Below are 27639 nucleotides of genomic sequence, written 5' to 3' on the forward strand. Positions count from 1 at the left end.
TAACTTAACGCTGTCTGCCCCCACCTCTTAATTAATAGCTGCTTTTTCTACACACTTGGGATTTACCTATATCCACATAAGAGGTGTGAAACTCAAATGTTCCCTGCAGAATACAGTATTAGCATACCCACAGTGTGGGTCATGTCGAAGAGCAGCATCTCAATGGAGACCTTGGCTGATGGAGAGCAGCAAGAGCTAGTTTTTGTGCCTCAGCTGTCAGTGCCTGGTGGGATGAGCACCTCCGTGAGTCTTCATCAGACTTTTTAGTCATCTATGAGTGAAGGCAGTTCCTCACAGACAAGAAGCAAACTCACTTATGCAGTTTGTGTTAAAGCCAGCAACTCACCTCAGGCTGCCTTTGAACTGTTTTAACTGCTCTGGATTGGACTGTTTGGGCATGCAGAAAGAATGAAAATAACATATTACTTGGTTTGCTATCTGACTAATGGATATTTGATGTTTCCAACTCTTGTGAACTTGAAATGAATGTAGTAGCAAAATCTGGGGAGGCAGTAGCAGTAGACGAAGAGATTACTTAAGTGAAAAACGGAGCAGAATGGAAGTGGAAAGACTGAGCTACAGAAAGGAAACCAATTGGGAAGAAAAGTTAGAAATGGTAGCTCAGTCAGTGAATGACCAATGAGCACTGTGGCTGCGCTGAGAAAGAAAGGTGGATTAAGTTGTGTGGTAGCAAGCAAGTTTTGGGGGTTTGCTTTGTTTTGCTTTGAGGTATGTTGTCTTAGTTCTTAGAAACACGTTGAGTAGACCAGTTTAATTTTTCTTATTTGTTGGAAATTTACCAGCTCGTCTCATATCTTTCCCACTTCAGCATTACCAGTTCTCCCAGCTTCAGCATGAGCAGTGCTTAGCTGGATAACTTGTTATCAGCCTTTGCCGTATCCAGGAGCAGGCAGTGTGTTTGAGCTGTGCCTTCGGGTGCCCTGCTCCAAAAACAAGCAGCAGCAGCTGGCAGCCCTGGAGCTGTGCTGCCTTTTAGCCCAGTGGCTCAAACTGACCTGTAGGCAGGTGCTCCGAATGCAAGGCGAAGGGTGTGACGTGCCTGGGACAGGTGTGGTTAGTGAGCTGTTGGGTTCATTTCTCTGCTAACTGGACTAACCTGATGCAGGTAGGGCTGCCTGTTTTGGTTAAAATGTCTATTGCAACTTGTGCAATCTGTTCTTGTACTTCTGTTTCACCTTTTTCCTAATTGGAGTTATTTAAAAACTTCTCCTGGAAGTTTACGTGCAGAGATAATTCTTCATTTGTTGAGATGTTTAGCCTGAGAAACACTTGCCAAAACTAAGACAGAATGAGAGCATCACGAATGGGGAAGGAAATCAGTATTCATTAACCGTGTAGCAAGTGGAACATTCTATTTTGTTTCAAAGATGGCACTGTTTGTGGAAGTTGTTACTGTGCTAAAATTGATCAGCTGTGTTTTTAAAATACTTAACTGGAAGGAAAGAATCTAATCTGGGGCTCCAGTTGTGTTGATTTCTAATGCAGAGGAGCACCCTGTGCTGAGTGAGAGAACTGATGGAAGGAGGTGTTTGCCAATTAAGTTGCACCAACGTTTTTAGGAGAAGTGAACCCTGAAAGAAAAATAAGCTGTAATGTAACACATCCAAGCTGTTGAAATTGGAGCACAAAATGCAGAGAGGAAAAAGACCTAAAGCTTTCTGGGAACATGAGAAGAACTCACTTGTTAAATGTAGTTGCAAATTCTGGTGTGAGAGAAGTGGATTAAATTTTCATAGATATTCATAGTGGGACTAAATGTTTCTGATGCAGTTTTCTGTAATTATGTACGACTGGATGAAAATTGGGAACGTTTTTGTTGTAATGACTGTGTTACTGTAATGATGGTTGAGTGCTTCTTTCTGATTGGCTTCAGAGATGTTTCTGCTGTGATTCTGTGCTTTAGTTAGTGGATTGTTTACTTGTGAGAGGGTGCATATGGAGCAAAACATGGGATGCTGCCTATGGAAAGGCAGAATGTGGCAGCAGGAGAGTTGTTGCTGCTTGCTGTGTATTTCCTGCTGCCTCTCTACCCGTTTTCAAGGCTTTGACTCTTCCATTTTTAACTCCCCCAGCCCATTTTCCCCTTTTCCAAATGTTTTTTGTGGCACGTCTAGAGCGTCTGCTCTTGTAGGCAGAAATACAAGTATGTAAACATTGCCATAATGTTACTGTTTAATCCTGTTCCTTTTCTGAGACCTCATTTATTTCTGTGGTACTGTGGCATTGAGTGAAGAAATTAGTGTACACTGATCTGCAGTCTGTTAAGTGACCTGTAAGCATAACACAGTTGCATGGGTACTGTGATCTGCAGAGCTGGGTGCTCACGATGAGTTGGTGGTGATCTGCCTACAACTATAGAACAAGCAAAAGGCAGAACGTTCATGAAGTGTCAAATGTGAAAGTTAGTGTGTTATACTTGTGATCCTGGTGGGAAACTGAAGTGGGCATTGGACCTTACTGTGCGCTTAAGGAGCAACCTAGAGAGACTGCATTATAGGTTTCTTGTAGTTCTTCCCTTTAAACTTCCCTAGTTCCAAAGTTAGTGATATATATAATGATCAGAAATTTCATGCCTGTTAAGTTCTGCTTCCTGAATCCACATCCCCCCCCTTGACCAAGAGCACAGGAAGTTCAGATGTGACATATAAAGGTGGGAAGTATCTAACAAGTGAGCCAACTCTTCTGTTACTGTTCAGTATGAATAAAAATGGTCATTTTGAGTGCAAATTCCTATTTGTGATACTATACAGTTATTACAGCTTTTCACTGTATGCTGTATGGGGAAGTCTGATTTTTGTTTTCTCTCTTTCCTTAGAGTGCAACAATGGAAGAAACAGCTATATGGGAACAACACACGGTGACTCTTCACAGGGTAAGCTAATACAATTGGTTGTGTGTGCCTAACTCAGGATGCTGGTAGGCTTTGAAAACAATAGGAAAAAGCCAGATGTCAGGAAGTGAAAGAAAAGGAAACTGTCCTATCCCTTTGTTTAAATTTAGAAGCGTTGTAAAAGCTGTGTGATAGTAGTTCTATTTCATCTGTTTGTTTCAGTTTAAATTTCTAAGATGAGCCTGCCTACAAATGCTTCTGCACATAACCGAAAGTAGTTAGAAACTGAAGGGTTCATGCATTAAAGACTGTACAGAAACCATACTGATTGTTTTGCATTTTGAGTTGCAAAGGCTTAAAGCAGTGTGGTTGAATACAACTAAATGTATTCAAAACTGTCTAATTTGATTAACATTTCTGTTAAATCAGTGTTGAAAATGGTGATTAGATAACAGAAATATGCACTTCAGACAAAATGTGTAGTAGAGATCAGTGAATGGAGACAATTTCTACCTTTGTACTTTTTTCTTATTTGAGCTACTCTTAAAGTGAACCAGTTTCTGGTGTAGCTATCAGAAAGCCATACAAGAGAAGCAATTAGTAAATAAGTAAAAATGATAACACACAGCACTACTTTTCTAGGTGACTCTTCAAGTTTACTACGCTTTACAGCCCAGAAAGTTTTTTAACAAATGTTTTTTCTGAAAGTAATTGCCCCTGTTATTTTCTTCTGCAAGCTGTGCAGTCACACTGTGAAACTTTTTAAACGTGACTTTTTTTTTTTTCTTTTTTTTTTTTTATCTTACTGTTGGTTAAAATAGTGCTGGTGTTATTTAGAAATGAAAAATCCTATAGCAGTACAAAACTGGGTGGTAGATTTAATGGTAGCTTGGTTTTTCTGGAAAGAGATCTTATTCTGATTAATCTAAGTGATAACTTTAATGAAACATGAAAGTGAGTTCAATCAGTGTACAAAGGAATAATGCAACGCTGTGGTAGGTTTTATCTGGCAAATGTTAAACAAATAGAAAGTTAGAATTTATTCTCGGCACTATGAAGAGTTTTTCAGGGTATTTGCTTATTTGCTAAACTTCAGACTTTCCTGTGACATTCTTATAATGCTAGGTTATCAAGAACATAAAGTTATTTCTGCTTAGTTGTCAGAGAAGAAATGCTACCAAATTTGTTGCATTCTCACATGCAGAAGTTAGCAGAATTGGAATAGTCTCAAAACAACACTTTAGAGTGGTTGAGGAGTATTTCTGTGCAAATTCATCTGTTGCCCTCTGCTGAGCTACGGAACTGTCTGGAGACAGTCCATTGTCTGCCATGTAATGCATTTGAAGAGCTGAACTTGCTTTCTTTTAAAAGAGATGTTGAAAAGTCAGTGTGATTTTTATTTAGGCTTAGCTGAGGGCAGTGAGCTGGCTGCAACTAATGGACTGGCACTAAGCCTCTGAACTTATAGAATAGCAGCAAGTTAAGCATCGCAGTATTGGCTTCCCATGTGCTTTTTCTTGTTTGTTTGTTTTGTGGTGTTATTAATTTTATTTTTGGTATGCCTGCAAAGGTCTTTTACCTTGTAGTTCATTTGGTCAGTATTTACCCTGGAACTGAAGGTAGACAAATGGAAGGTAGACAATGGAAAAACCTGGTTGAGAATATAACTTTGGTAAGTCCCCTTGGAAGAGGCAGAGAAATACAGAGATGTGAGCAGATCTTTGGTGCCTTTTCCCCATGCCCAAAGAAAGCCTCTGCAATGTGGCTGCTTCTTCAATTCAATTAGCTGCTGTTCAACTTTTTTAAATAAAAACTTACTAGAAGGGATGACCTCTGCTATAATTACCAGCTTTGAAAACAGAAGGAAAATTCAAGTAGCTTAAGCAATATGTATATGTGTGTGAGCAAAGTTACGTAGAATGTTCTTGACTTTGTATTTTCATGTTCTAAGAGCCATTTTTGTTCTGTTGGTATGTCCAGCTCTGACAGATTTCTGTTTTAAACCTGTACTGTTCTCTGGTATAACTCCATTGCTGCTGTCTGTATTGGAGTTGTATTCCTTTAACTCTTCTTGTGCTCTGTAAGGGTAGACAAAATGTAAACATGAAAATCAATTTCAGTAGTAACCAAAGGCATTTCAGAAGTGTTATATACCTTGAAAGCATACACGTTTTTGGTTGGTTTGTTTGTTTTTTTCTGAGGGGGTTGTTTTGTTTGGTAATGGGCCTTTAAAAAGGGGTTATGATGCTGGATAGTCTTTGGAGGATGAGACTTAGAAAAGAGAAGGGAGTGTTTTATGGAAGAAGTTCTTGCTGAGGAATGATCCTTTTCTCACTTCCTCTTGCAGGGCTTTTTCTATTACCTTTGCTTTCAAGAGGTGTCATTACAAATTAGGGACAGAGTGCTCTTAATCCCAGTAGTTGCAGTATACGTGTGTCAGTTCAGGTGCTTTGCCACAGTTCAGACATGAGATGTTTAATTTTAAACTACTCCTGATCCATCTGTTTCAGATATCTTACAGAGCCTATAACAGCATAAAGGAGATCTGACTACATGGCACTTAGTGAATTCCAGCACTACTGTCAAAAGATGTACTACAAACCTCTTTGGGGGAGAAAAAGCAGCTTGAACTTAAAAACCAATTTTTTTTTTTCCTTCCATTTCTTTACTACACTTGTAACTTTGTGGGCTGTTATATGGCTCTTAAGAGACTGAGCCAGGCTCAGATTCAGTTAAAGCTTTCCAGTAGCTGCAGTTCCTTTTACTGAGAGATTTATATTTTTATATTCTTAACTGTGATTCTGAGTGCACTTCAGGTTTGAAGTGGGATTTTTTTCATCCTTGGAATTGGAGAATTGGAGTATTGAAGTATTAGATGAGTTTCTTAACCCAGTAAAATAAAAATCATGTGTGTACGCTCCTTTCTGCTTCTCCCATGCAGCCTTATTGTGGGAGCGGAGCAGCACAGCCCTTCCTTGTGTTGCTGTTATGTCATCTGATGGGAGTTTGTGAAGTGTTACAAGTAAATAAAAGGCAGCTTAAGCAAGATGCATGTTTGTATCTTATAACCCATAGTGATCATCCGGTTATTTCCCTCCACAAATTTGGAGATTTTTCTTTAAGAACTAGGTTCAGTTTTACAGCTCTGAGTGCAGTTCAGTTTGTCGCTCTAGGTTGATGTTAGGCAGTGGGATAAAATGAGAAGCAGTAGGCAAAAGGTTATGGGAAGCTTTATTTATTTGAGCTCGTACGTTTTCAAAAAAAAATTCAGTTTTTGTTTTGTGTTTTCCAATGTGGGTTGTTTCTTAAGCCTTCATTTTCATATTGTCAGGCAGCTTTTCTCAGAGTGGTACTCCTTTTTTTGACTACTTCCAGCATATGAGACTGCATTGTTTCAGGCTTGATGAGAAGGACATTGTAACAGTGAAGCATGAAACTTGTCCCTTCGCTTTTGTTGATTTGGTTTGCGGATCTCCTCTAACAAAAACAGAATGATAAGTGACAGGATAGGCTTACAGTGAGTTTCTGTGTTTCTGAATTCGAGTGATGATTGTATTTCTTTTCATGAGTGGAGAAATATATATATTTTTTTGTATGTGTCTTTATGGTTTAAGGAAAGGTAGACCTTCATTTAAATGAAGTTTGATATAAATGTCTGCATCTCTCTTCTGCCTCCCTCTTCCCACCCAAGTACAGTGCAAACTGTTCTATTTCTTATGGTATTGGAAAACTGGAAGAAGGAACAGTAGCATGAGGAAGGGGAGAAATGTTTCCTTTGCAAGTGTTACTGTTTTGGAAAGTTCCTTGTTGCGTGTTTTTATAGGCTGTTATATATGTTTGCTTTGAGAACTATTTAAAATTGAATTAAAAACCTGACCTGCAGTTCTGGTTCTAAGTGATCATTATGAGCCTTTATCCTGCCCTCCTGCATGGCACAGGGTTTCACTTAGCGATTCTTGAATCTCAGCCATGACTTCTGGTTGATCTGGCTGGAATGTGTTTGAAAAGATGTTCAGCCTTCCTTGAAGGAAGTTAAGTATGTGTAAAAAGAAAGCAGTAAGGTATGCCCCTACACAATTATTAAATAACCTTATTTTAAAAGTGTATTTTTTACTCTAATTTTTTAATAGCTTTCTTTGTGGCTTGCATAGCATTGCATGGTTTGTTAATCCTTCTTCCAAAAAGCTGTATTTCTCTCCATGTTTTATGCAGTAAATTGTTACCATATGAGTAACATTAAGTAAAATTGGTTCTCTTGTTGCGTTACAGGCCCCTGGATTTGGATTTGGTATTGCAATATCTGGAGGAAGAGATAATCCTCACTTTCAGAGTGGTGAGACCTCAATAGTTATTTCTGATGTGCTGAAAGGAGGCCCAGCAGAAGGACTGCTACAGTAAGTGCCGAAATACAGCTGCATTCTAATTTGGGGCATTTGTGTTTTTGGTGGTTGCTTAACGTCCTAATTGTTTGGCTCTCAAGATATCAATATACTCTTTATATAGTAGGTCTATACTATGTGTTATTTGTTCAGGGAAGCTCAGCCCTTGTTATTTTTTCCTTAATCAAGTATTTAAAATCCACATTTTCATATTTTTTTTCTTTCAGAGAAAATGACCGTGTTGCGATGGTTAATGGAGTTTCAATGGATAATGTTGAGCATGCATTTGCTGTTCAGCAGCTGAGGAAAAGTGGGAAGAATGCCAAAATTGTAAGTGGATGTCCACAGACTTAAGGATGCTTAAATTCAGAAGTTACAGAGCAGAATTGAAATGGCATAATTTTTGCTGATATACATACAGATACATACATGATGCGGAGTACTTGCGTAATACCTACCTGAAAGATGCTTCAGGTTTAAGGGATGATAATGACATGGTTATCACATGAGTCACCCAAAATGTTCTCTCTTAAAGTATGAACAATCACTTGGTTTGCTAACCAAACAATCGTGTTTGGTTAGCATGGCAACAAATAGTAAAGATTCTTTTTCTTTGTAGTAAAGTTGTCCTCAGGTTGCCAAAAGTTTAATTCTTGGCTTTGTTTAATATTTCTTTTCATTACCAAGTGCTCTTTTATCAAGTCTTTCACTGGCACTGTATGCTAAAGATCCTTACCTACTACTCATGCACAAATGTAGTTCTTAGTCTCAGCAAATGCCGTGCCAAAGTAAAGTATAATTACCTTAATTCCTATAATTTTGTAGGCTTATTCAAAGTGCCTGGCTGGCTTTTGAACTTAGCAAAACAGAACAGATGATCACTAGAGGGTAGTAAACTGTTTTTCTATAGAAGTTTGAGTACTTTTTTTTACATTATGGAAAAAGTAGAAATCACGTTTGACTTCTTAATTTAGGAAAATGGGCTTTAGGGGCTTGTGGAAAAACTTCAGTGCTGGCAGATTTCAAGTGCTCTAGTGTGCTTTAGCAAGATTGCACAAAATTGTGCCATGTCTTACACTTGTGGGTTTAGCAATTATTTAAAGCTTAGAAAAAAATAACGTTATCGTGAGCTGTGCAGGTTTTGGAACCTAAATATGTGTTGTAGGATTCAGTATTTGTATGTTGCTTGATCATAGACATAAGTGTTTTCTATACCTATCTGGAGAAAATCAGTGGCAGAACTTCTGTGTATATCTTTATTTGGTACATGGTAGGGAATGAAATCCTGGAGACAGTCGGGTTTTATTCTGGAAACTGCCATCTGTGTTAGTGCAAACTGACTTTGAACTTTTATCAGGAATGTTCCCTTGTTTCTGTGGCCTACATAAACAACTTTAATATTGGCAGGCTTCAAAGGTAAAGAGAGTTACAGTCAGTAACACGCTTGAGTATACAATAGATTACATGTTAGTAAAAAAGTTTTTAGCAGTGCCAGTGACTGACTGGTGGGTTTAAGGAAAGAGAGGGCATTAAAATATGCAATGCTATGGCAACAGAATCGTGCTGCAAAGGCTGTCACAGAATCACAGAATGGCCCGGGTTGGAAGGGACCTCAAGGATCATGAATCTCCAACCCCTCCTGCCACATGCAGGGTCACCAACCTCCCCATTTAATACCAGCCCAGGCTGCCCAGGGCCCCATCCAGCCTGGCCTTGAACACCTCCAGGGATGGACGGGGCATCCACAGCCTCTCTGGGCAGCCTGTTCCAGCACCTCACCACTCTCATAGTAAAGAATTTCCCCCTGACATCCAACCTAAATCTTCCCTCTCTGAACTTGAAACCATTTCCCCTTGTCCTGCTGTTATCTACCCTTTCAAAGAATTGATTCCCCTCATTTGTAGGCTCCTGTCATTACTACCCTTTTTCCTCCTAATGTAGAGGAAAATAACTAATATATTTCAGTAGATGACTAAATCAACTGTTTTTCTTGTTTCATTGTTCGGTGTTCTTTTTTTTTTTTTCTTTCTTTTTTTTTTTTTAAAGGGAAGAGTTTCTAGTAATCTGTATTGATGTTTCTCCTCTATTAGCTGGATAGAATTTTATGACAAGAATGCAGGAGCTCAGAGCGTTCACAAGTATTTTCTTTTGAATTTAACTTCTGTTGTTTAGTACACTGTTTGCATTAAGCAGCATGGAATCTGTTACACCTGAAAGGCAAATCCTGTAAATCAGTTTTGGAGCTGGGCTTCTTACTTGGCTCTAAAATCACTTGCTCTCCAAGAAAGGAATTCTTGAGCTGTGATTTTTCTTCAGTTTTTTTAATCCTGGAATAAGATATATAGACCAGAGTTTTCAGGGTTTATTTACACCAAACTAGGTCTGTGTGATCCTGGATACAAAACAGTGAAAGGTCTTACTTGGAATTCGTTGGTAATCATCTTCCATCATGGGCTCACTGCTTCTTTTTTTTCCAGACTGTAACAGGTTCTCAAGAGACCTTGTTAGAGAGTTTGTTCTAAGGCTTATGTCTCCGTAGTGATAATCTTGCCTCGTGCCCATTTCTTTGCATCAGTGTTCTTCAGTAGACTTAGCTGGTAATGTTCTTCTGTAGAGTTAGGCTGTATGTGTAGCATCATAGAATATCCTGAATTGGAAGGAACCCACAGGGATTATTGTGTCCAACTCCTTGCTCCACGTAGGACTACACAGACATGAAGCCCTATGTTTGAAAGCAGTGTCTGAGCTCTTTGAACTTTGGCAGCTTGCTGCTGTGACCACTGCCCTGGGCGGCCTGTTTCTGGGCCTGTCACACTATGGTGAAGAACTCTTTCTGTTGTATACTCTGTGATCATCTCCTGATGCATCTCCATGCCATTGAGAGCCAACTTTCTAAGCTCATCTATCTTGTAGCCATTACTGGGCTTTGCACATTAACTAACAGACCTCACCTTCACAGAATAGTTTGGATCTATAGCTAGTAATGGCAGGATGGGATGTCTGGAAAATGTCTGTTCTGTAACTGTTACATAGATCTGTTCTGGTAAAGGTTGACTAGACATCCTATGCTTCATTTACATGCCAGGTGTCATGATTATCACTTTGATTCTTCAGGTCTTGTGTAACTTTCCTCTTGTGTAAAGGATTTCCTTTGTCATGAATTGGCAATGATCCAACAGTGATCAAGGAATGAGTGATCAAAAGGGATTTTCACCAGTCTCACTGGGTTAGCAGTCAACATACAAAATATTCCTTCTCTGGTAGATCCTCAAATAGTTTTCAATAAGTTTATTTTAATAAACAGAAATTTATGTATAAAGGTTTCCAATAACATACTGGAAGTGTTTTCTCTACCCTCATCTAGCTCATCTAGGAAAGTATTTGTGTAAGTGATGAGTTGAAATGGAGATGGATGAAAGCTAAAAGCAGTAGTTGGTTTTGGCCTCTTTGGGAAGGAGCTTGCATCATGTATTTAATTGCTGTTGTGAAAGAGAAACTAATTTAATTTTAGCGTTAATTTCATTTTGACATCGAAGCTATGGGTAAAGAATCATTAACAATTCCTTAGTTAGTATTCTCTAAATTTAATGAAGTAGAGGCCTGTTGAATCTGTTCCATAGCTGCTGATTATCACTTGAGGAAAACTCACAGCCCATCTTTATTGCTAAAAGGTTTTCTGTTCCTAGAAGTGCAACAGAAACCCACTGGTAAAGATAAAACCACACACACTTAAAACAAACAAGAACAGCTTGTGTATCAATACAACTAAGTGGTACATGAGACGTGATTAAAATACAGCCAAAGCTATTAGCTATTGGTTTGTTGTAGACTATCCGAAGAATGAAGAAAATTCAGATTCCAGTAGCTCGACAGGAACCTGAGCCAGTGTCTGAAAATGAGGACGATAGCTATGATGAAGAGATACGGGATCCAAGGTCCAGCCGTGGTGCTTCCAGTGCCAACAGAAGGCATGAGAAGAGCTGGGTACGAGACCGAAGTGCAAGCAGAGAAAGAAGCTTATCACCAAGATCTGACAGAAGATCAGTTACTTCCAGTCAGCCTGCAAAACCTACCAAAGTAACGTTGGTGAAATCAAGGAAGAATGAAGGTAACATGCACAGAATTCTAAAAATAGGCAAAGGTCCTAGCAATAAAGGCCAACTACATCAATCAGTGTTGTGGTAAAGGCTTTGTGAACTTTACGAAGGGAGTTGTTTCAGTTCATTGCCAGTTTTACAAGTAGCTAGTTGAAGAACTGAAAATTGCTGTTGTGTTTCCAGTGGTATTTTTCATGTTCCAATATATATGAGCTTAACCATTTATATGTCTGACATGTTATAGTGGCTACATACTTTATATATATTTCAGCTAAGTCTTCCTTGTTCCTCCTTTTTGAAAGAAGGAAAAATTGTTTGGTAGTATATATACTGAGCTACTAAAAACCAGAAATGACTACAGACATAGCTGGAAGAGGAGTTCTGTAACAGTAAATACATGGAGAAATTCCACTGTAGGCTTTCACGTAGTATGTTCACTCTTCTGTTTGTGTTTTTAGTTTAACTCTTACTCTTTACAGCGCTGTAAATCTTGAGATCTTTGGACTTACTTTTTTTTTTTTTTTTAAACTACAATCATTTTTTCTTTCTTTTTTTTTAATTTTCTTTGTTCTGAAGAATATGGTCTACGGTTGGCAAGCCACATATTTGTGAAAGAAATATCACAGGATAGCCTTGCAGCAAGAGATGGCAATATTCAGGAAGGAGATGTTGTTCTGAAGGTACAGTAAATTGTGGTGGTGGTTGTCCAAAGGAAAAAATCTTTGATGTAATCTTTTGTAGAACCAACTTTCTCTTTATGTTCTAATTATTGTTAGTAACGTGAGTAAATATCTTATTTTAAGGATTTTAAGGATCAATAAATCTAACTCTCCTACTTAAAAAAAAAAAAAAAAAAAAAAAAAAAAGTCATAAAGCATGTTTTTTTGTTGAGTATTATTCCACAGGACTGACTTGGTCAAACAATGCTTATGTAACAAAAGAACCTCACTTCAAATGCATAATTAAAAATAAAGTGCTTGGAGTGGTATGAGATTCTGGCCCTAGATGCATACTTACACCATATAGTGCTGTGCAGTTGAGCAACACTGAACCTCACCTTCAAGTTAAATGTGATTTTTATTACGAAGGAAAAAAAAGTTGAGATACACAGCAACTTTTATCTAAGAATAAATAAATAAAATTGTTAGTAATCTTGCAACAAATGGCGCAGAAGAACATGCTATTCCTCACTCTGCTGTTAGTTCAAAAAAGCATTTTCCGGGGGAAGAAAGCTTATAATTAGTGAGTGGTAGAGGTTTTGTATTTGAAAGATGAGGAAATTTTTTTTTTTTTGTTATTCTATTTTGGATAAAACCTATTGCTGTAGTATTCTGAGTAAACTGTGGCAATTTGAAAAATCTCTGGATGTTTCAAAATATTATCAGACAGAAATACACAGCATTTTCTGGAGGTTCACTGTTTTTCAGTAAGCTTCTATTTGCATTCTTCTTACTGTTCCAGATCAATGGCACAGTGACAGAAAATATGTCCTTAGCAGATGCAAAAACACTAATAGAAAGGTCCAAAGGCAAGTTGAAGATGGTGGTTCAACGAGATGAACGAGCTACGCTGTTGAATGTCCCTGATCTTTCTGACAGTATTCATTCTGCTAATGCTTCGGAAAGAGATGGTGAGTATAAACTTAATTTCCAAAGGCAAGGAATTCCCTGTGTTACGAAGATATGAAATACTTCAGTGGGGTGAGAGGAGGGTGGGAAGGCTGCTAGTAGGATTGTCATGCGGGTAAATTCCTTTGAATGTGATTTGAAATCTGTACCTTCAAAAAATATATGGAGAGAAAATTACAACTCCTTTTCTTGCAATTGTTTTTGCAGGAATATCGTTTTTAGTTGTTTTTGAAATAATATATTTATAACATCTTCATTAAAAAAGAAAAAAAAAACAAAAAAACAACCTCTGCAAAAGCTTGTTTCCATTTGAGCAGGTCATGCCACCATTTTAATTACAGTCATTTCATAGAAAAACAACTTTTATTTAACAGACATCTCAGAAATTCAGTCGCTGGCATCAGATCATTCCAACCGATCACATGACAGGCCCCGCCGCAGTCGTTCACGATCTCCTGACCAGAGGTCAGAGCCTTCAGACCATTCCAGACATTCTCCACAGCAGCCCAGCAACGGCAGGTGATGGCAGCATTGTATTTTTAAATCAACTATTTAAAGTGACATTTAAGCTGTAGGAGTGCTTGGGTTTGTACATCAACTGGTGTGATGCACAATTATGGTAGCAGTAATGTGGACTTCTTTCTCTTGAGGTGTAACTGATTGTGATCCAAATTTTGTGAGGCTTTGGGGAAATCGTACCTTAAGCTTCTTTTGCCCCTTTCTTATTAAAAAAAAAATAAAAAAAAAAAAATACACACACACACACACACACACACACACACACACACACACATACACACACATATACTGGAACATAATTATTGTAAATGGTCTTTCAAGTTTAAAATGATTGAAGAATATGCAAGTATATTTTACTTCACAGAAAAATGAGCTGCAGCAATCTTAATAGAGCCAACTAGCAGCACAGTTCTAATTGGTTGTCCATCTGGTTAAATTGGAAATCTGCGTTGTTTTGTTTAATTTTCTTTGCTACCTTTCTTTAGAAGTTATTAAATCTTTCTAAGTAAGTTTAATTCCTGCAAAATAAGGAGGCTTTTTTCAGCAAATGTAATTTGGGAATATAGTTTTAAAAATTTGAGTTGGTACTGGGGCATTCTAGTGGTAACTCTGAAGTAAGTCAGTCTAATTTTATATGAACTCAGAGATGAGTGATCTACTGTATGTTTTAGAATATTTTCTTCTGCCTTTTCTTCTGAAATGTTACTATTGACAACAAATCTGTCTTTTTTTTTTTTTTTTTTTTAATTTGTGCTGCATTGTTTTGGAAATTGGTACTCTAATTAGCAATAGAAAGTTTAAAAAAAAAAAAAAAAGGAAAAATAGGATTTTAAACAAATTTGTTGTTTATGGTGTGATGACTTCACCATTAGTGCTTCCAGCTGACAGAACAAAAACTGTTACAAATTTCAAATTCAGAGCTGCTAGCTGTTTGATAAAACTAAGATAGACCAATTGCTTATTAACTTTTTTTTTTTTTTTTTTTTTTTTTTTTTTGCCAAAGGGGGAGTGCTTCAAGACTTTTAATATCTTCTAGGGCTTAATAAATCTGCAAGATGGCTCTTACATGCATGCATACCTATTTGTATACATTGTTGAGAGAGACCACAAGGCAGGAAGGTCTGTTTTCAAGTAGGAGCTCTGTGCAAGTGAAAAAAGCTTAACAGCAGGATTCCAGACTCAGGGATGCCATGATTCTTCATTTGTTTTAGAAGTGCATACTTCATAGCTCAGTAAAATATCCATGAGAGCTAAAACAGCTGGAATGCAAGGAGGGCTAGCTCAATAGTTATCACCTATCTTCTTGTTGCAAAGTTCATTTTAGCTGTGACCTAACAGTTCAAATGAAGTACAAATACAAATTTCTGCTTATTCTAGAGTTATTATTCTAGAGTGGCTTAGCTGCTGTTAGTAATTAGTAGAATCCCATTATTTAGAAGAATGCAAGTTCAGCCATACGTTTTTCTATCTTGTGCTAGATGGATTGAATTCCTGCTTCCATAGGCAAGAACAACACAATGAATGTAGAGTCCCTTGTCCTTTTGTGATAATTTTCTCCCTATGGTGTCCCAGAAAAAAATGCAAGTGAGCTCTTACTTTGTTTTCCTTTCTTTATGTTTAAATAAATAAATCTACCCACTCAAATATTCTTTTAGTGAGAGATTATAGCTCCACGACCTTGGTTTTGTTGAAGGCACTGTGGGAAATTTGTATCCTCTTTGTCATATGATACTTGGCTGTCTGAGAATGTCATGAAGGGAAACGTGTTGCTGTTTGTTATTGAGATGTTCAGGTTTGGAAACTATTTTTCTGAGTCCTTCGAAGGAAGGGAAGATTGGATTAAAGCATAAAATCAACATTTAGGAATATTCTGTTGAATAGTTCCTTTATGTCAACAGAATTGATTTTGTGGTTTCGTAGTTTTGACTTCCTCCTGGACGTACTGTTGGAGTAGGAGACACCTTAACATTTTTTGATTATAAAGGCTCCTGTAAGAGATGAAACTTGTATTTCTCAACATGCTTTTCTAATGCAATGTGAAGATGGCTGACAGATGGAGGAAAAAAATCCATCAAAACTGAACTATGACTTATTCTTGTGTTAGGGCTTTCCTCCTCTGTTACAGTGGCTGATGTGGATGGTCACTTCCTCCCTACTGACTGTGCTGTCCAAGAATTAAATCCTTCCTTAGAAGGAACTTCAAAGTTAACTGTGAATGCTTCTGTTATCTGCTTTGTGAACAGGAGCTACCTCAGCATGGATTGGCTTCCTGTTGGACATACCCCTTTTGAGATCAGAAAATCTGTTGGGCCCTGAACCACATAAAGAACATGCTAAAAGCAGCCGCTTCTTGCAGTATTTATTTGTGCAAGTTCAGATTTGCTGCTGGTAGCACTGTATTTGCAACAGTGCTTCATTGTTAAAAATATGGTGGAAAAATTAGAGGGAGAAAGCTTGAGAATAAGCTGAGGAAGGAAAGGTGGAAAAAAAAAAAAATCAAAATCAAGAAGGATGTTAAAATGTATTGAACATAATTAGCCTTTATTTAGAAATTGTGCTGTTATGCCAAGTGTTTGTGTGTTGATGAGGAGAGAAATTCTGTAGGAATCCTCTCAGTCCTTTCACACGGACTTAACTGTAGACTGACACATTTTTTTTTTTTTTTTTTAAAGTGCATTAGACCACTGACATGTGCCAGTACATTTGTTTCAGTATTGCTTCAGTGCCTGGTTTGATCTTGACTGTAGTCCATATTTCAGTATTTTTTACAGCAGTTTTCCTATATGTAGAAATTTTATAACAATTGCTACTTGTACATGGTGTTAAATATCATTTGTAGTTTTCTTTAGTCCAGAGGAAGTTCAGAGATGTCGTGGGGTTTTTGTTTGTTTTAAAGTGATAGAACATGGACCAGTTGTACTTTACTTTTTCCACTTATGGAGAATTGCAAATTATCCATTGTCAAGTTTTGAAAAGGATTCAGAAAATGGTGCATTCTGATGTAAAGCAATTGGGTTCTGTGGTGATCCAGTCAAAGCTCAGGTCTTTACAGATTTAGCAGCATTGTCGCAATGTAAGAACCATCAAACTCAGAACTGGCTTTCAATAAGTGTAATGGTTTCCAAACTTGACAGAAGCATGGAGAGATGTCTGCCTGTGGATGAGCAACTAGGTCTAGATTAGTTTCAGTAGCTTTAGGTTGACTTTTACTAGTTGTTCCATGTTGAAGGGGCTTAAACAAACACCAGCAACAACAGAAACTATAAATACAGACAAATGTTTGTAGCTGTGGAGACTTGGAGAACTTTTAATCAGCTGATAAGGAATTAGGTACTGAGTAAAATAGAAGGTAGGATTATCTCCTGGCTTTGAGGAGGAGCTCTGAGTTTTAACAGCGAAGTATAGTTTTAGAAGACAGATTTAACTTTGAAGAACTATTTAGGTAAAATGTATCTTATACATAGAACTTCAGGGAACATGGGATAACTTTGTAGAGTACATTAAGAACTGTGCTCCCTAGGCTGGAGAGTACTTTGGGGAAGTACCATATATATTCTATTCCATATATTCTTTCTTACCTGTCTAGTCTTACTGTTACAGATTACAGGTTGTTGATCTAGTTAAGGTTTTGGTGAGATGTGTGCTAAGCAGTGGCATTTATAGCAGGGATAAGAGCTGCAGTAAAACTAGTGGTTTGGGACTATGTGAAGATGAAAAGTAAAATAACCTTTGTTTTTGTCTAGTAACTCCAGCATTTTTTTTTCACTTTATTGTCAAAGAAAAACAGAATTATTATTTTGAAAATAATTTTGTTTCTATTTAGTGTTAGGAGATGCAAAGAAACGGGTAGGAAAGGTTCATGGCAAAATCAACTCATTAGTGCCCAAAAAATCTTAAATCTGGGGGAAGGGAATTAGTTGTAGCTTACTGTCTGTATAAGACACTTATGCATTTAAATGTATGTCAGTGTCTGGTTTCAGTGACACAGGCTGTAGGAAAAAAATACTGCTTTTCGTAACAATGAAGATAGGGAAGAGAAAGTAGAAAAATCAGTGTTTGTTTCATTTTGCTAGACCTGATGGTTGAACCAAAATTATTTTGACATTTTTATCAACTCTGAAAGTGCCAGAAGAATTTCTAAGAAAAAAGCCCACTGTACCTGTGTTCACCAAATATTTATAAGCTTGTTGATTATAGTGGAAAGATGTTTATGTCTTTCCAGATCATGGTAATGATTACAAGTTTGGTGATTGTTTTCTATTTTATTTTAGTTGACTTCAGGCAGAATTGTGGAAGTCTGGCAGAAGAAAGTTGAGAAGGGTCTTAGTATGGCTGAAGCTGAGATTTGTTTCTGATGTTTCAAACTTCATGTTCCTTCATGAAAGCATGTTCTGCTTGTCTTTAGATAGTTACTGTTTCTTATATTGTTTCATCCAAACCTTGAGATGAACTGTTTATTTTTGTTTTCCTCAGTCCTACTTAACTCTTGAGGTAGTGGTTCTGGTTAAATAGCCTTTCTCTGTGTAATAGATTTTTTTTTTTTTTTTTTTTAATACGTTTGTACTTAATGAAAACTGAGACTCATTATTGCCCAGTAGCACCATCTACTGTTAGTAGTGACAGACTTGACTTCTCTCTTCCTGTCAGACAGGAGGTATGATGTCCTCTAGTAAGTTGTTGCTTGTTGGTGTCAGTGTCCTCTCAGATACTACTTATGCTTGCTTACGCATCAACTCTCACTAATTCAATAGATGTGTAGGGTGTATTTACTCTGGAATTAAGGCCATTCTTTTCAGTTTTTCCAACTGCTAATGAATACTCTGCTTTTACCCTGTTAAATTATTTCACTTCCAACAGCTGATGGTGTAACAGTTGATACGTGCTGCAAGCTGCAGTGTTCTGTTTAGTTTTGTTATGGTCCAGCTGGTAGCAAAGTAACCTCTCTATAACAACATACTACAATACCTGATCTTTTGAGCTAAAGGAATAGAAATTACCTTACTTGAGATTTAGATATTCCTTTCATTTAAGAAATGAAATTTTTTTCTCTTTATGCTATTAGTGTATGTGGGAAATGCATAAGAGGCCTGTTGTCTTTTTTCTAAAATATGACAGATGACTTAGTGTATGAGAAGCACTTCTTTTGCTTGCAAGTATGATAGATATGTAATAGCCCCATCTATGTGAGAAGTCAGAGGTAAGTTTGTGTACTGTTTTTTTTCTCTGCGAGGCTCTACCAAGAGCCACAACAGCAGCACCTGTATTCCAGGGAAGCTGCCACATGAAGAAGCAGATAGATTAGTGTGAAACCTGGGGTGAAGTCTGAAAATCTATGACCTTTGCAGGGAGAGGAAAAAAAGGATTATAATTGGTCTTCTCCCCATCTTTCCTTTGCTTCTTATGTTCTTCTACAGCCCGTTTGTACACCTTGCGTGCTTGAAGCAGGATGCAGTAAAGACAGTAGTCTGTTTTACCATGTCGCTCCTTTTTCAAAACAACCTTATGTAGACACTTATTATTTTGTTGACATAAGGTTAGGTACAAAAGGCTCAGATTTTGAAATGGTAAAAATACCAACACCATAATAGCCATAAGAGTAGGAGAGCAAAATGTTGTAATTAGTAATTACTTATCCTAGCAGTTCAAGGTCAGAGAAATAATTCTGTATGCAGAGTGAAATCTCTTTTTCTAATATAGTCTTCGAAGCAGAGAAGATGAAAGAGTAACTAAACCAGGAGCCGTCTCTACACCTGTAAAGAATGCAGATGATATTTCTAAAACTATGGAAGAGGTGGCAGTTGAAAGAACCGAAAAACAAACACCACCACTCCCAGGTAAAAATGTTAAATGTCTTAATTCAGCATGTTGCTGAGAATGGATGATCAGCAGAGATTTTCTTGCTCTTATGTAGCTGTGAAATAATTATTGAAGTCTTAAAACAGAACAAGTTCTAACTATTACTTAGGCCTGTTTATATTTCAGAGTTTTGGTCATGAAAACCTCAATTTAGAGATCTGCCCACTCTGTGGGCTCAAACTGCAGCGCTTAAAGCTATAACTGGATGTTTTAGTCATAGATGTTTTTTGTCATTTTCTCTAGAAGAAGGTTACAATAGATCTCTGTCAAGCAATAGTCTGGTTCTTCTAGGTTATTATTAGCAGAGTATATTTGATTAATGGTGAAGGTAAGTTCTTTCAAAACTACTATTCCCAAACAAAACTTAAAACACCTTGAAATGTGTTCTTCCTGTAGCATTCAACTATAGTCGTGGACTAATTTAGGCAGAGCTGCCCTTGAAAGGCTGTAGAACGAGAAAAAGCACATTTGAGCATGAAAATCTTTGACAACTTAAGGGATGAAAAATGAGACTATTGCATGTGGTGTTCAGTTACTCAGTGAAGAATTGAAGGAGTTGTGATACTGATAGGCTCTGAAAGATTTTGAACAGGAGTACTGTGGGTTTTCTGATGCACTGGCCTTTAACAAGACTGTCATCAGTGATAGTCTTTTGCAGTAGTGTTATTAAAAGGTGCATGTCTTTGTTTACCAAGATAGAAAAAGGATACTGTAGCAAGTGAGATTTAAAATATTAGTTCAGTATTTCTATAACACAATGGAAAATAATTGGCATAATACAGAATCAGTCAGGATAGGACTGCAAGGATGTTTCTCATTTGAAAGTAACATTATTGGTTTGAGGGACTGCCAAATGCATAATAAGCACTGTGAGGTTGTCATTTTGGTTAGTGGGGAAAAAGAAGTGTACTATTCCTGGATGAGTGGGGAGAGACACATGGAGAAAATCAATTTGTATGGGAGGTGGTGGCTTAAAAAGTCATAGTCCAGTACATGAAGATAATACATAGTTTTTCTGCAGATAAAATTAACTTTGTTATAATGTATGGTCTGAAATAAAAAGGTGTAATGAAGGGCCTGATTCTCTAGTAGCCTCAGAGAAAGCTCTAGAGAAATGAGGAGGCTTTCTGAAAGACTATAACAAAAATTTGATCAGAAAAGTAAGTTGGTGGGTTCTGTGACTGCTTCTTAGACTTAAGGGCAAGAAGTCTGTCATGACTGAGTCAAGGAGGGAACAGAAGGTGAGTATTTCTTGAGAGCAGTCATTAAAGGCTTAGGTCACTAAAGACTTAAAGAAAAAATGCTATGCTATTGTACAGTAAAGACAAAAAAAATTGCAGTAGAAGAAGTATATTATCAAATTGTCTGAAATTCTCTATTTCGAGCTGGTCTACTTGGTGATTTGAAAAGAAGGTGATTTTATAGCTAGATTAAGCAGAAAGGAGCATTAGCCTAGTTTCAAGATAGTGTAGTTGGAAGTTGGCTTCTTTCAAGTGCATCAAGATAATGCTTTAAATACAAATTCTTGTAACATGTGCAACCATATAGCACAGATAATAGACAGTAATAATGTCCACTGCTGGAGGATGATTGCAGTGGTATTTTCCTCTCAGTAGTTTCAGAATATCCATGCAGCAGAGTCATAAGTATTTATCTTTAAGAGCAACTGCACCACAGTACGCATTGGAATTTGCTGTCCTCGAGTTGTGCACCAGTAGTTCTAGTGTTTGAAGTACTTTTGTTTCATAAATCAAAGAATTCTTTAATGGGGGAAATCACAGAATTGCAGGGGCTGGAAGGGACCTCAAGAGATAGAGCCCAACCCGCCCTGCTAAAGCAGATACCCTACAGTAGGTCACAGAGGTAGGTGTCCAGACAGGTCTTCAATACCTTCATGGAAGAAGACTCCTCAACCCCTCTGGACAACCTGTTCTAATGTACTTACGGAGAAGTTCTTCCACATATTTGTATGCAACTTCTCCTTTTCCTATCACCACTGAGAAGAGCCTGACCTCACTCATTTGCCTCTCATCTGCCTTTAGATAAAAACATTTATCTGATCCCCCTTCAGCTGTCTTTTCCTCAGGCTGAACAGACCTCCCTCAGCAGACCTTGAGAAAAGGTTACTCAGCCTTTCCTCGAATAGGAAATGCTCCAGGTCCTTTACCATCTCTGTGGCTCTCTGCTGGACTCCTTTCAGGAGATCCCTGTCTTTTTTGAGCTGGGGCGCCCAGCACATAGTACTGTTAAATGTGGAAAATTATGTTAGGCATATCTAAGTGTGCCTGACTTGGAGGAAGGAGTAAGGCTGAAAACGGGCTTGAGACAGCATAAAACCTGTTAGTTCTTGCAGTTTTACGAAGTTGATGAAGCCCTGCTTTGAATGACAAGGTTTCTTGTTGCAAGTTCCCAACGTTATGTTTCTAGCATAAAGTGGGTTGGTGGGTAGAGGAAGACTACTGAAGAAGCTCTGAAGTTAAGCTTTATTTTCTCATCTTTAAATGCCCAAATGGACATTCAATGTCTTCTATATTTTAATAGAACCAAAGCCAGTATATGCACAAGGAGGTCAGCCAGATGTGGATTTACCAGTCAGTCCGTCTGATGGTCCTTTACCCAATTCAACCCATGAAGATGGAATGCTTCGGTAATGTAACCCTAAATTCTATTTGAGTCTTATTGCCTAGGCCTTTAGTAAGACAATATTTCTTCCAAGTTAATGAATAACATTTATAAATGGCCTGGCGTGAGGTCCAGCACGCTGTTTGGATGCCTCTATTCAAAAATAGCGGAATGAGAATTGCAGAAAAATCTTCTACTTTTGTAATTATTGGGGGCCAATTAGAATAATCACAGAAATGTGCAGTCATGGTATGCAAATGAGTCTAATTCAATTGAATCTGCTTCATGGACATCAGTGTACATGAGAGTAGATTCTATTTCAGGTAAGTTCATCTTCTTCCTTGAAGAACCAGAACAAATCTCTGTACTAGCACAGTTCTTCCAAAGGGACAAAAGCTTTGGGAAGAGAGTGTCAAAATGCCTCACTTAAAACTCTATATTAACATAAGATAAACTTTGCTATACTAGTAAAGTAAGTTGTTGCCTTTTTTATTATTTCTAAGTGCTGCAAATGAGTCTGTATCATGGTATAGTTGATAAGCAATTGATGGTAGTCAGTATAATGTTCTCTAGTTGAAGCAGCAGGCAAATTTTTGTGTGTCAACAGTCTCAATTACTCAAACACTTTATGTATATAATACACACGCATGTATACACATATACACAATTCTAAGTGGAATATATTCTTAATCTCTAGGCCAAGCATGAAACTGGTAAAATTCAGAAAAGGAGATAGTGTGGGCCTGCGGCTCGCTGGTGGCAATGATGTTGGTATATTTGTAGCTGGTGTTCTGGAGGACAGCCCTGCGGCAAAAGAAGGATTAGAGGAAGGAGACCAAATTCTCAGGGTATGTTGAATATAATAGCATGAGTGTTCTATCGTACTAAGTGGATTTTATTTCTTTAGTGAATGTTTATTAGATGACTTGGCAGCAAATTTGCTTTTACTGTTGCTGGGAAAGTTTCTAAGTCTCACGTTCAATCTCTGAGACTAAACTCAGTTCAAAGAAAATGCCTCTAATTGTTGGGACCCACTAGATCCTCAAGTAGGCTTCTGTGTACTACAGTTAATATTACTGATGTTTATAGATGCTCTATAGTATTGATCTAAAGAAGTGAAAATGAGCAGCTGTCTCATGTTCCAGAGGTTATCAAACAGGTTCTCAAACAGTAGTATTTCTTAGAGCTGTGTCTTCTTGAGATCCATGTCCTTGGTTTGCATATATATTAAGCTGAGTAAACAACCTCAGCAATAAACTAATTCAGTTTACCTGTTATGTAGCTGCGTGTCTATTAAATGATGTATGCTAAATCAAACTGATTACTTCATTGATGCTAGGTTAATAACGTAGACTTCACAAATATCATCAGAGAAGAAGCTGTCCTTTTTTTGCTTGATCTCCCTAAAGGCGAAGAAGTAACCATTTTGGCACAGAAGAAGAAAGATGGTAAGTATATCAGAGACAGTGTGGTGGATGATTGGAATCAGATTTAAAAAAAAAAGTTAAGAAAAGGCAAATTGGCTAGCAGGAGATTAGCATCTTACAAAGGCTATTAAAAGTTCTTTTGGCTTTGGAAGTTTATTTTACTGCTTCAAATGGACTAAAGGTTGATATGGTAGTAATTTTTTTTCTTAAATAAGGATAAAAACCAACAAGGAAACAAAACAAAAACCCCAAAAGCAAACTACAACAGGTTTTTTTTTTTTTTTTTTTTTTAAACTAGCATTTAATGAAATTGTTGGCAATAAATGTTGGGGGGGGGAGGAGGGCAGGAGAGAATCAGTTTTATGCTATTCTGTTGAAAATGGGTACTTACCAATTTCTTTCCCAGTGAGATTCTTTCCTTCCAGGGGAAGTGGATTCAGTTTATACTGAATTCAGTTATAATATGTCAAATCTCTCAGCAGAAGTTGAATTTACATTTGTAGAGTTCTTTGTAATAGTTCTATAGTTTAAAACAGAAGCTCTGAGTCATTAAGGTTTTCTTAAGTAATATTTAAAACAAGGAGAATTAAGAGAAGATGAAACACTGCTTTAAGTCCTTTTTGCAAGCACTGCAATTCACTGGGACAAGTATAACAGCAATTTTTTCTTTTTTTAGTTTATCGTCGCATTGTTGAGTCTGATGTAGGGGATTCTTTCTATATCAGAACTCATTTTGAGTATGAAAAGGAATCTCCTTATGGACTGAGCTTCAACAAAGGTGAAGTGTTTCGGGTTGTGGACACTCTATATAATGGCAAACTGGGTTCATGGCTGGCGATTCGAATTGGCAAGAATCATAAGGAGGTTGAAAGAGGTATCATACCTAACAAAAACAGGTACGATCTTACAGTATTTATACTGCTGTTTCAAAGCTACAGTTTTTAATTATGCATCTGTATAACTTGCTGGGTCTGATGGACATCAGTCTGTAGAACTTGTTCATTGGTTGGGAAAAAGTGCCTGTTAAAACAGAAAACAAATTGATGTTGGATAGTTAGTCCATGATTTTATTTCAACTTTTGTACATCCACAGGAAAAAGAAACAGCTGTAACATAGAACTTACTTTTGAATGCAAGACTCAAAGCTAGATAAAGCTTTAGAAATCTGATATTGACCTGTGTTTTTCATTCTTAAGTTTTCTAAGACAGAAGCAAGGAAAACTTGATTCAGCAGATAGTAGGCAAGCATCAGAAGCTGGCTTCTTTTATAACTTGTTGGGTTTTGCTGTTGTCTTAGAGCTGAACAACTAGCTAGTGTGCAGTACACGCTTCCAAAAACAGCAGGAGGAGATCGAGCGGATTTCTGGAGATTCCGAGGTTTGCGTAGCTCAAAAAGAAATCTCCGAAAAAGTAGAGAAGATCTTTCTGCTCAGCCTGTTCAGACAAAGTTCCCTGCCTATGAAAGAGTTGTTCTTCGGGAAGGTATGGTTTTATTCTTAAATATTTACTGTAGCAGGCTAGCAAGTTGTGTAGTTCGCTTTGTATTCCTCTGTGTATTTCAAAGTATGTTGCGTTTGTTTTAAGCGATCTGTTTTTTTTCCTTCCTAATCTAGCTGGGTTTCTCAGACCTGTGACCATTTTTGGTCCAATAGCTGATGTTGCACGGGAGAAACTAGCCAGAGAAGAACCAGATATCTTTCAAATTGCAAGTAAGTGTGAGAGAGAGTTTTCATGCAGCTATGAAATTGCCAAATTTCTTTTGTTAGTTTGTTCCTCTGTTGTTAAACACATTAATAACTAAAGTAATAAAATGTTAACAATATTAAGTAACAGACGTTATATAAAGCTTTCTCACTGGTTAATTGATGATGATTCTCTGTAGGCAAAAGTAATGTTTGTTCTATTTGTGGCCTTCTCAAATTAAATTTTAATTCAGTACATTATTTAACTCCTAAGTGCTTCTGTAAAGGTGTTGGGATTTTTGTGGCCCAATGGGTGGGTTGCTGTTTCTTGTATTTTAAAGCTAGAGGAGTGTTCTCAATTTGAATTTATGCTGAGTGATAAAATAGTTCAGTCTGTTTTAGTATGGAAATGCAGAGTATGTTGTAGACTTACAAGAGATTTTTACTGTGTCCTCTCTACCAGAAAGTGAACCAAGAGATGCTGGTACTGACCAACGTAGTTCTGGCATTATTCGTCTTCATACGATAAAACAGATAATTGATAGAGTAAGTCTTTTTACTGCCACTGTATGTCTAAGCCAAGAGGAAAACTGGTTCATTAAATAAAATGTTGATGTTTTAAAGATACAAGTACAACCAAAGCTTTCTCATCTTCTGTTGATTAACGTGAAAAATAAATTCCATCTTCATAACTGCAATCTAAAAGGATTTCTAGGCTTTATTCCAAGAGTGTTGTTCCCTCTCCTTCGCAGCTGTTCTAAGTTTCATCCTGTTTTGCTTACAACCACAGCGTGTCCCCTACCCCTCCTGATTATAAATAAATAATCTCAGAATTTTCTGCAGAAGGTAGAGGGAAGAGTCTTTCATTCTCGCTTCCTTACTATCATGAGAACCTCTGATCTTAGCACATAATTTGAGGCTGCACTTCTCCCCTATTAGTTTATAACTTAAAAACCAGCTGTAAACCTTTCTGATTGCTAAACAGGAACTGTTTCAGCAGCAGAGTGGGGTTACTGTGTTCTGTGTACTTGATATGAATCTTGCAGTGGTTGAAAACTGTTGAAGTTCTTGGATGCAGAGATTTTTTTTTGAAGGGGAAAGTGGGTGGTGGTCTTATGTTCGACTCCCTCCTTTTTTCTTGGTCAGAAATCTTTGCGTATTTTTTAGTTCAATGCTTTTTTGTAGATTCTGCTTATTTCAGGGAGGTAAGGTTTTTTCGTAGGGAGCTGAATATTAAAAATATAAATTGAAATAATTGTAGAACTAACTGCATAACTGAAAGGTGTGCCCATGCAGCCTGGTACTTGAGGTGGTCTGGTTATTCAAACAGAAAATAATTTAAGTTAGTCCTTTGTATTAATAAACTCTGTAAAAGTAATACAAAAAAAACTTGTAGAAAAAAAATCTTACTGAGTGCTTCACTTCCTTCTCTCTGCTCTTTATCATAACAGGACAAACACGCTTTATTAGATGTCACTCCTAATGCAGTGGACCGTCTGAATTATGCACAGTGGTATCCTATTGTAGTGTTTCTGAACCCTGATTCTAAGCAGGGTGTGAAGACTATGAGGATGAGGCTGTGCCCAGAATCACGAAAAAGCGCCAGAAAGCTGTACGAAAGAGCTCACAAGCTACGCAAAAATAATCATCACCTCTTTACAAGTAAGCAATTAAAAAGCAATACTAATTAATCCATGATAATTTAGAGAGAAGTGTGATGAGTAACTTGTCCCCAGACTTCAGCAGGAGTTTTTTTACATAGTAGTACAAAAATTGCTACCTACACCTTGCTCTTAATGCTGGGTGACTGGATGTCATTTTTTCTTGAAATTAAGCCAATTTTGAGAATTACAGTACGCAGTGATTAATAACTTATTAATGCACTAGCATTGCAATTAATAGTGGACATAATTGTACTTTATATGTTTACTTTGTATATTCATGGTTTTTCATCTGTTTCTTTTTCCTCTGGCTTTTTTCTCTTGCTTCTCTTCCCTTAGAGGAGTACAGATGCATCTCTTAGCTTGTTTTCCATTAGCTGTTTATCAGGCTCTCCTTTTCTTCCATGGCATTTTTTCCTTCTCTTACTATGACCTGATGCCTATCTTCTGCTTGCTTGCCTTATTCTTCTATCCTAGTTCACACAGGCTTGCTTATGACTCCAAGAGTGGGAAGCTGACAGAGCAAATGCGCGTGCTTCTACAAATACAGTCAAGTAGTTGTGAACTTGTTGAGGCTTCCCTATTCAAATACAAACAGTTCCTTAGTGTGTGAATTGTTTATGCCCATAACTGAACAAATGTGAAGTTATTTGAAACATCAAAATGATATTAAAAAAGAAATCTGGTGGCATGGCAAGATGACCATCAGTTATAATCAGGCATGGAATAAATAGGAGGAGGACATAAAAAACAAAACAAAACTTCTTAGTCTGACTAAACTAAAGCTTTGCTTTACTTTTAACTCTTTGCACATCAGGTTTTAGGGTTGCTTTGAATATTGATATTTAATTTACTACTTAAAACTTTGATTTTAGTACTGGTGGTACAGATTATTCTCAATAACCTACAGGATTTGA

At 37.3% G+C, this 27639-nt stretch overlaps 1 protein-coding gene across 2 annotated transcripts in view; it reads left to right on the forward strand.

Annotated features, from left to right (window-relative positions):
- The window catches only part of TJP1 (tight junction protein 1), a gene marked incomplete at both ends in the record, with an annotated part of 157401 nt that overhangs the window by 111570 nt on the left and 18192 nt on the right, over positions 1–27639 (forward strand). For both annotated transcript variants that reach the window (XM_079540676.1, XM_079540677.1), the window contains 16 exons: positions 2837–2893; positions 7121–7245; positions 7458–7560; positions 11059–11338; positions 11904–12007; positions 12789–12957; positions 13330–13474; positions 19172–19308; positions 21872–21977; positions 22650–22800; positions 23292–23400; positions 24056–24275; positions 24677–24861; positions 24993–25088; positions 25525–25607; positions 26513–26723. In XM_079540676.1, coding sequence (XP_079396802.1) covers positions 2837–2893; positions 7121–7245; positions 7458–7560; positions 11059–11338; positions 11904–12007; positions 12789–12957; positions 13330–13474; positions 19172–19308; positions 21872–21977; positions 22650–22800; positions 23292–23400; positions 24056–24275; positions 24677–24861; positions 24993–25088; positions 25525–25607; positions 26513–26723 — 2281 coding nt within the window. The remainder of the gene's footprint in view (positions 1–2836; positions 2894–7120; positions 7246–7457; positions 7561–11058; positions 11339–11903; positions 12008–12788; positions 12958–13329; positions 13475–19171; positions 19309–21871; positions 21978–22649; positions 22801–23291; positions 23401–24055; positions 24276–24676; positions 24862–24992; positions 25089–25524; positions 25608–26512; positions 26724–27639) is intronic.

This window comes from Tetrao urogallus, assembly GCF_951394365.1.
Source record: "Tetrao urogallus genome assembly, chromosome: 11".
Classification (NCBI taxonomy): Eukaryota; Metazoa; Chordata; class Aves; order Galliformes; family Phasianidae; genus Tetrao; species Tetrao urogallus.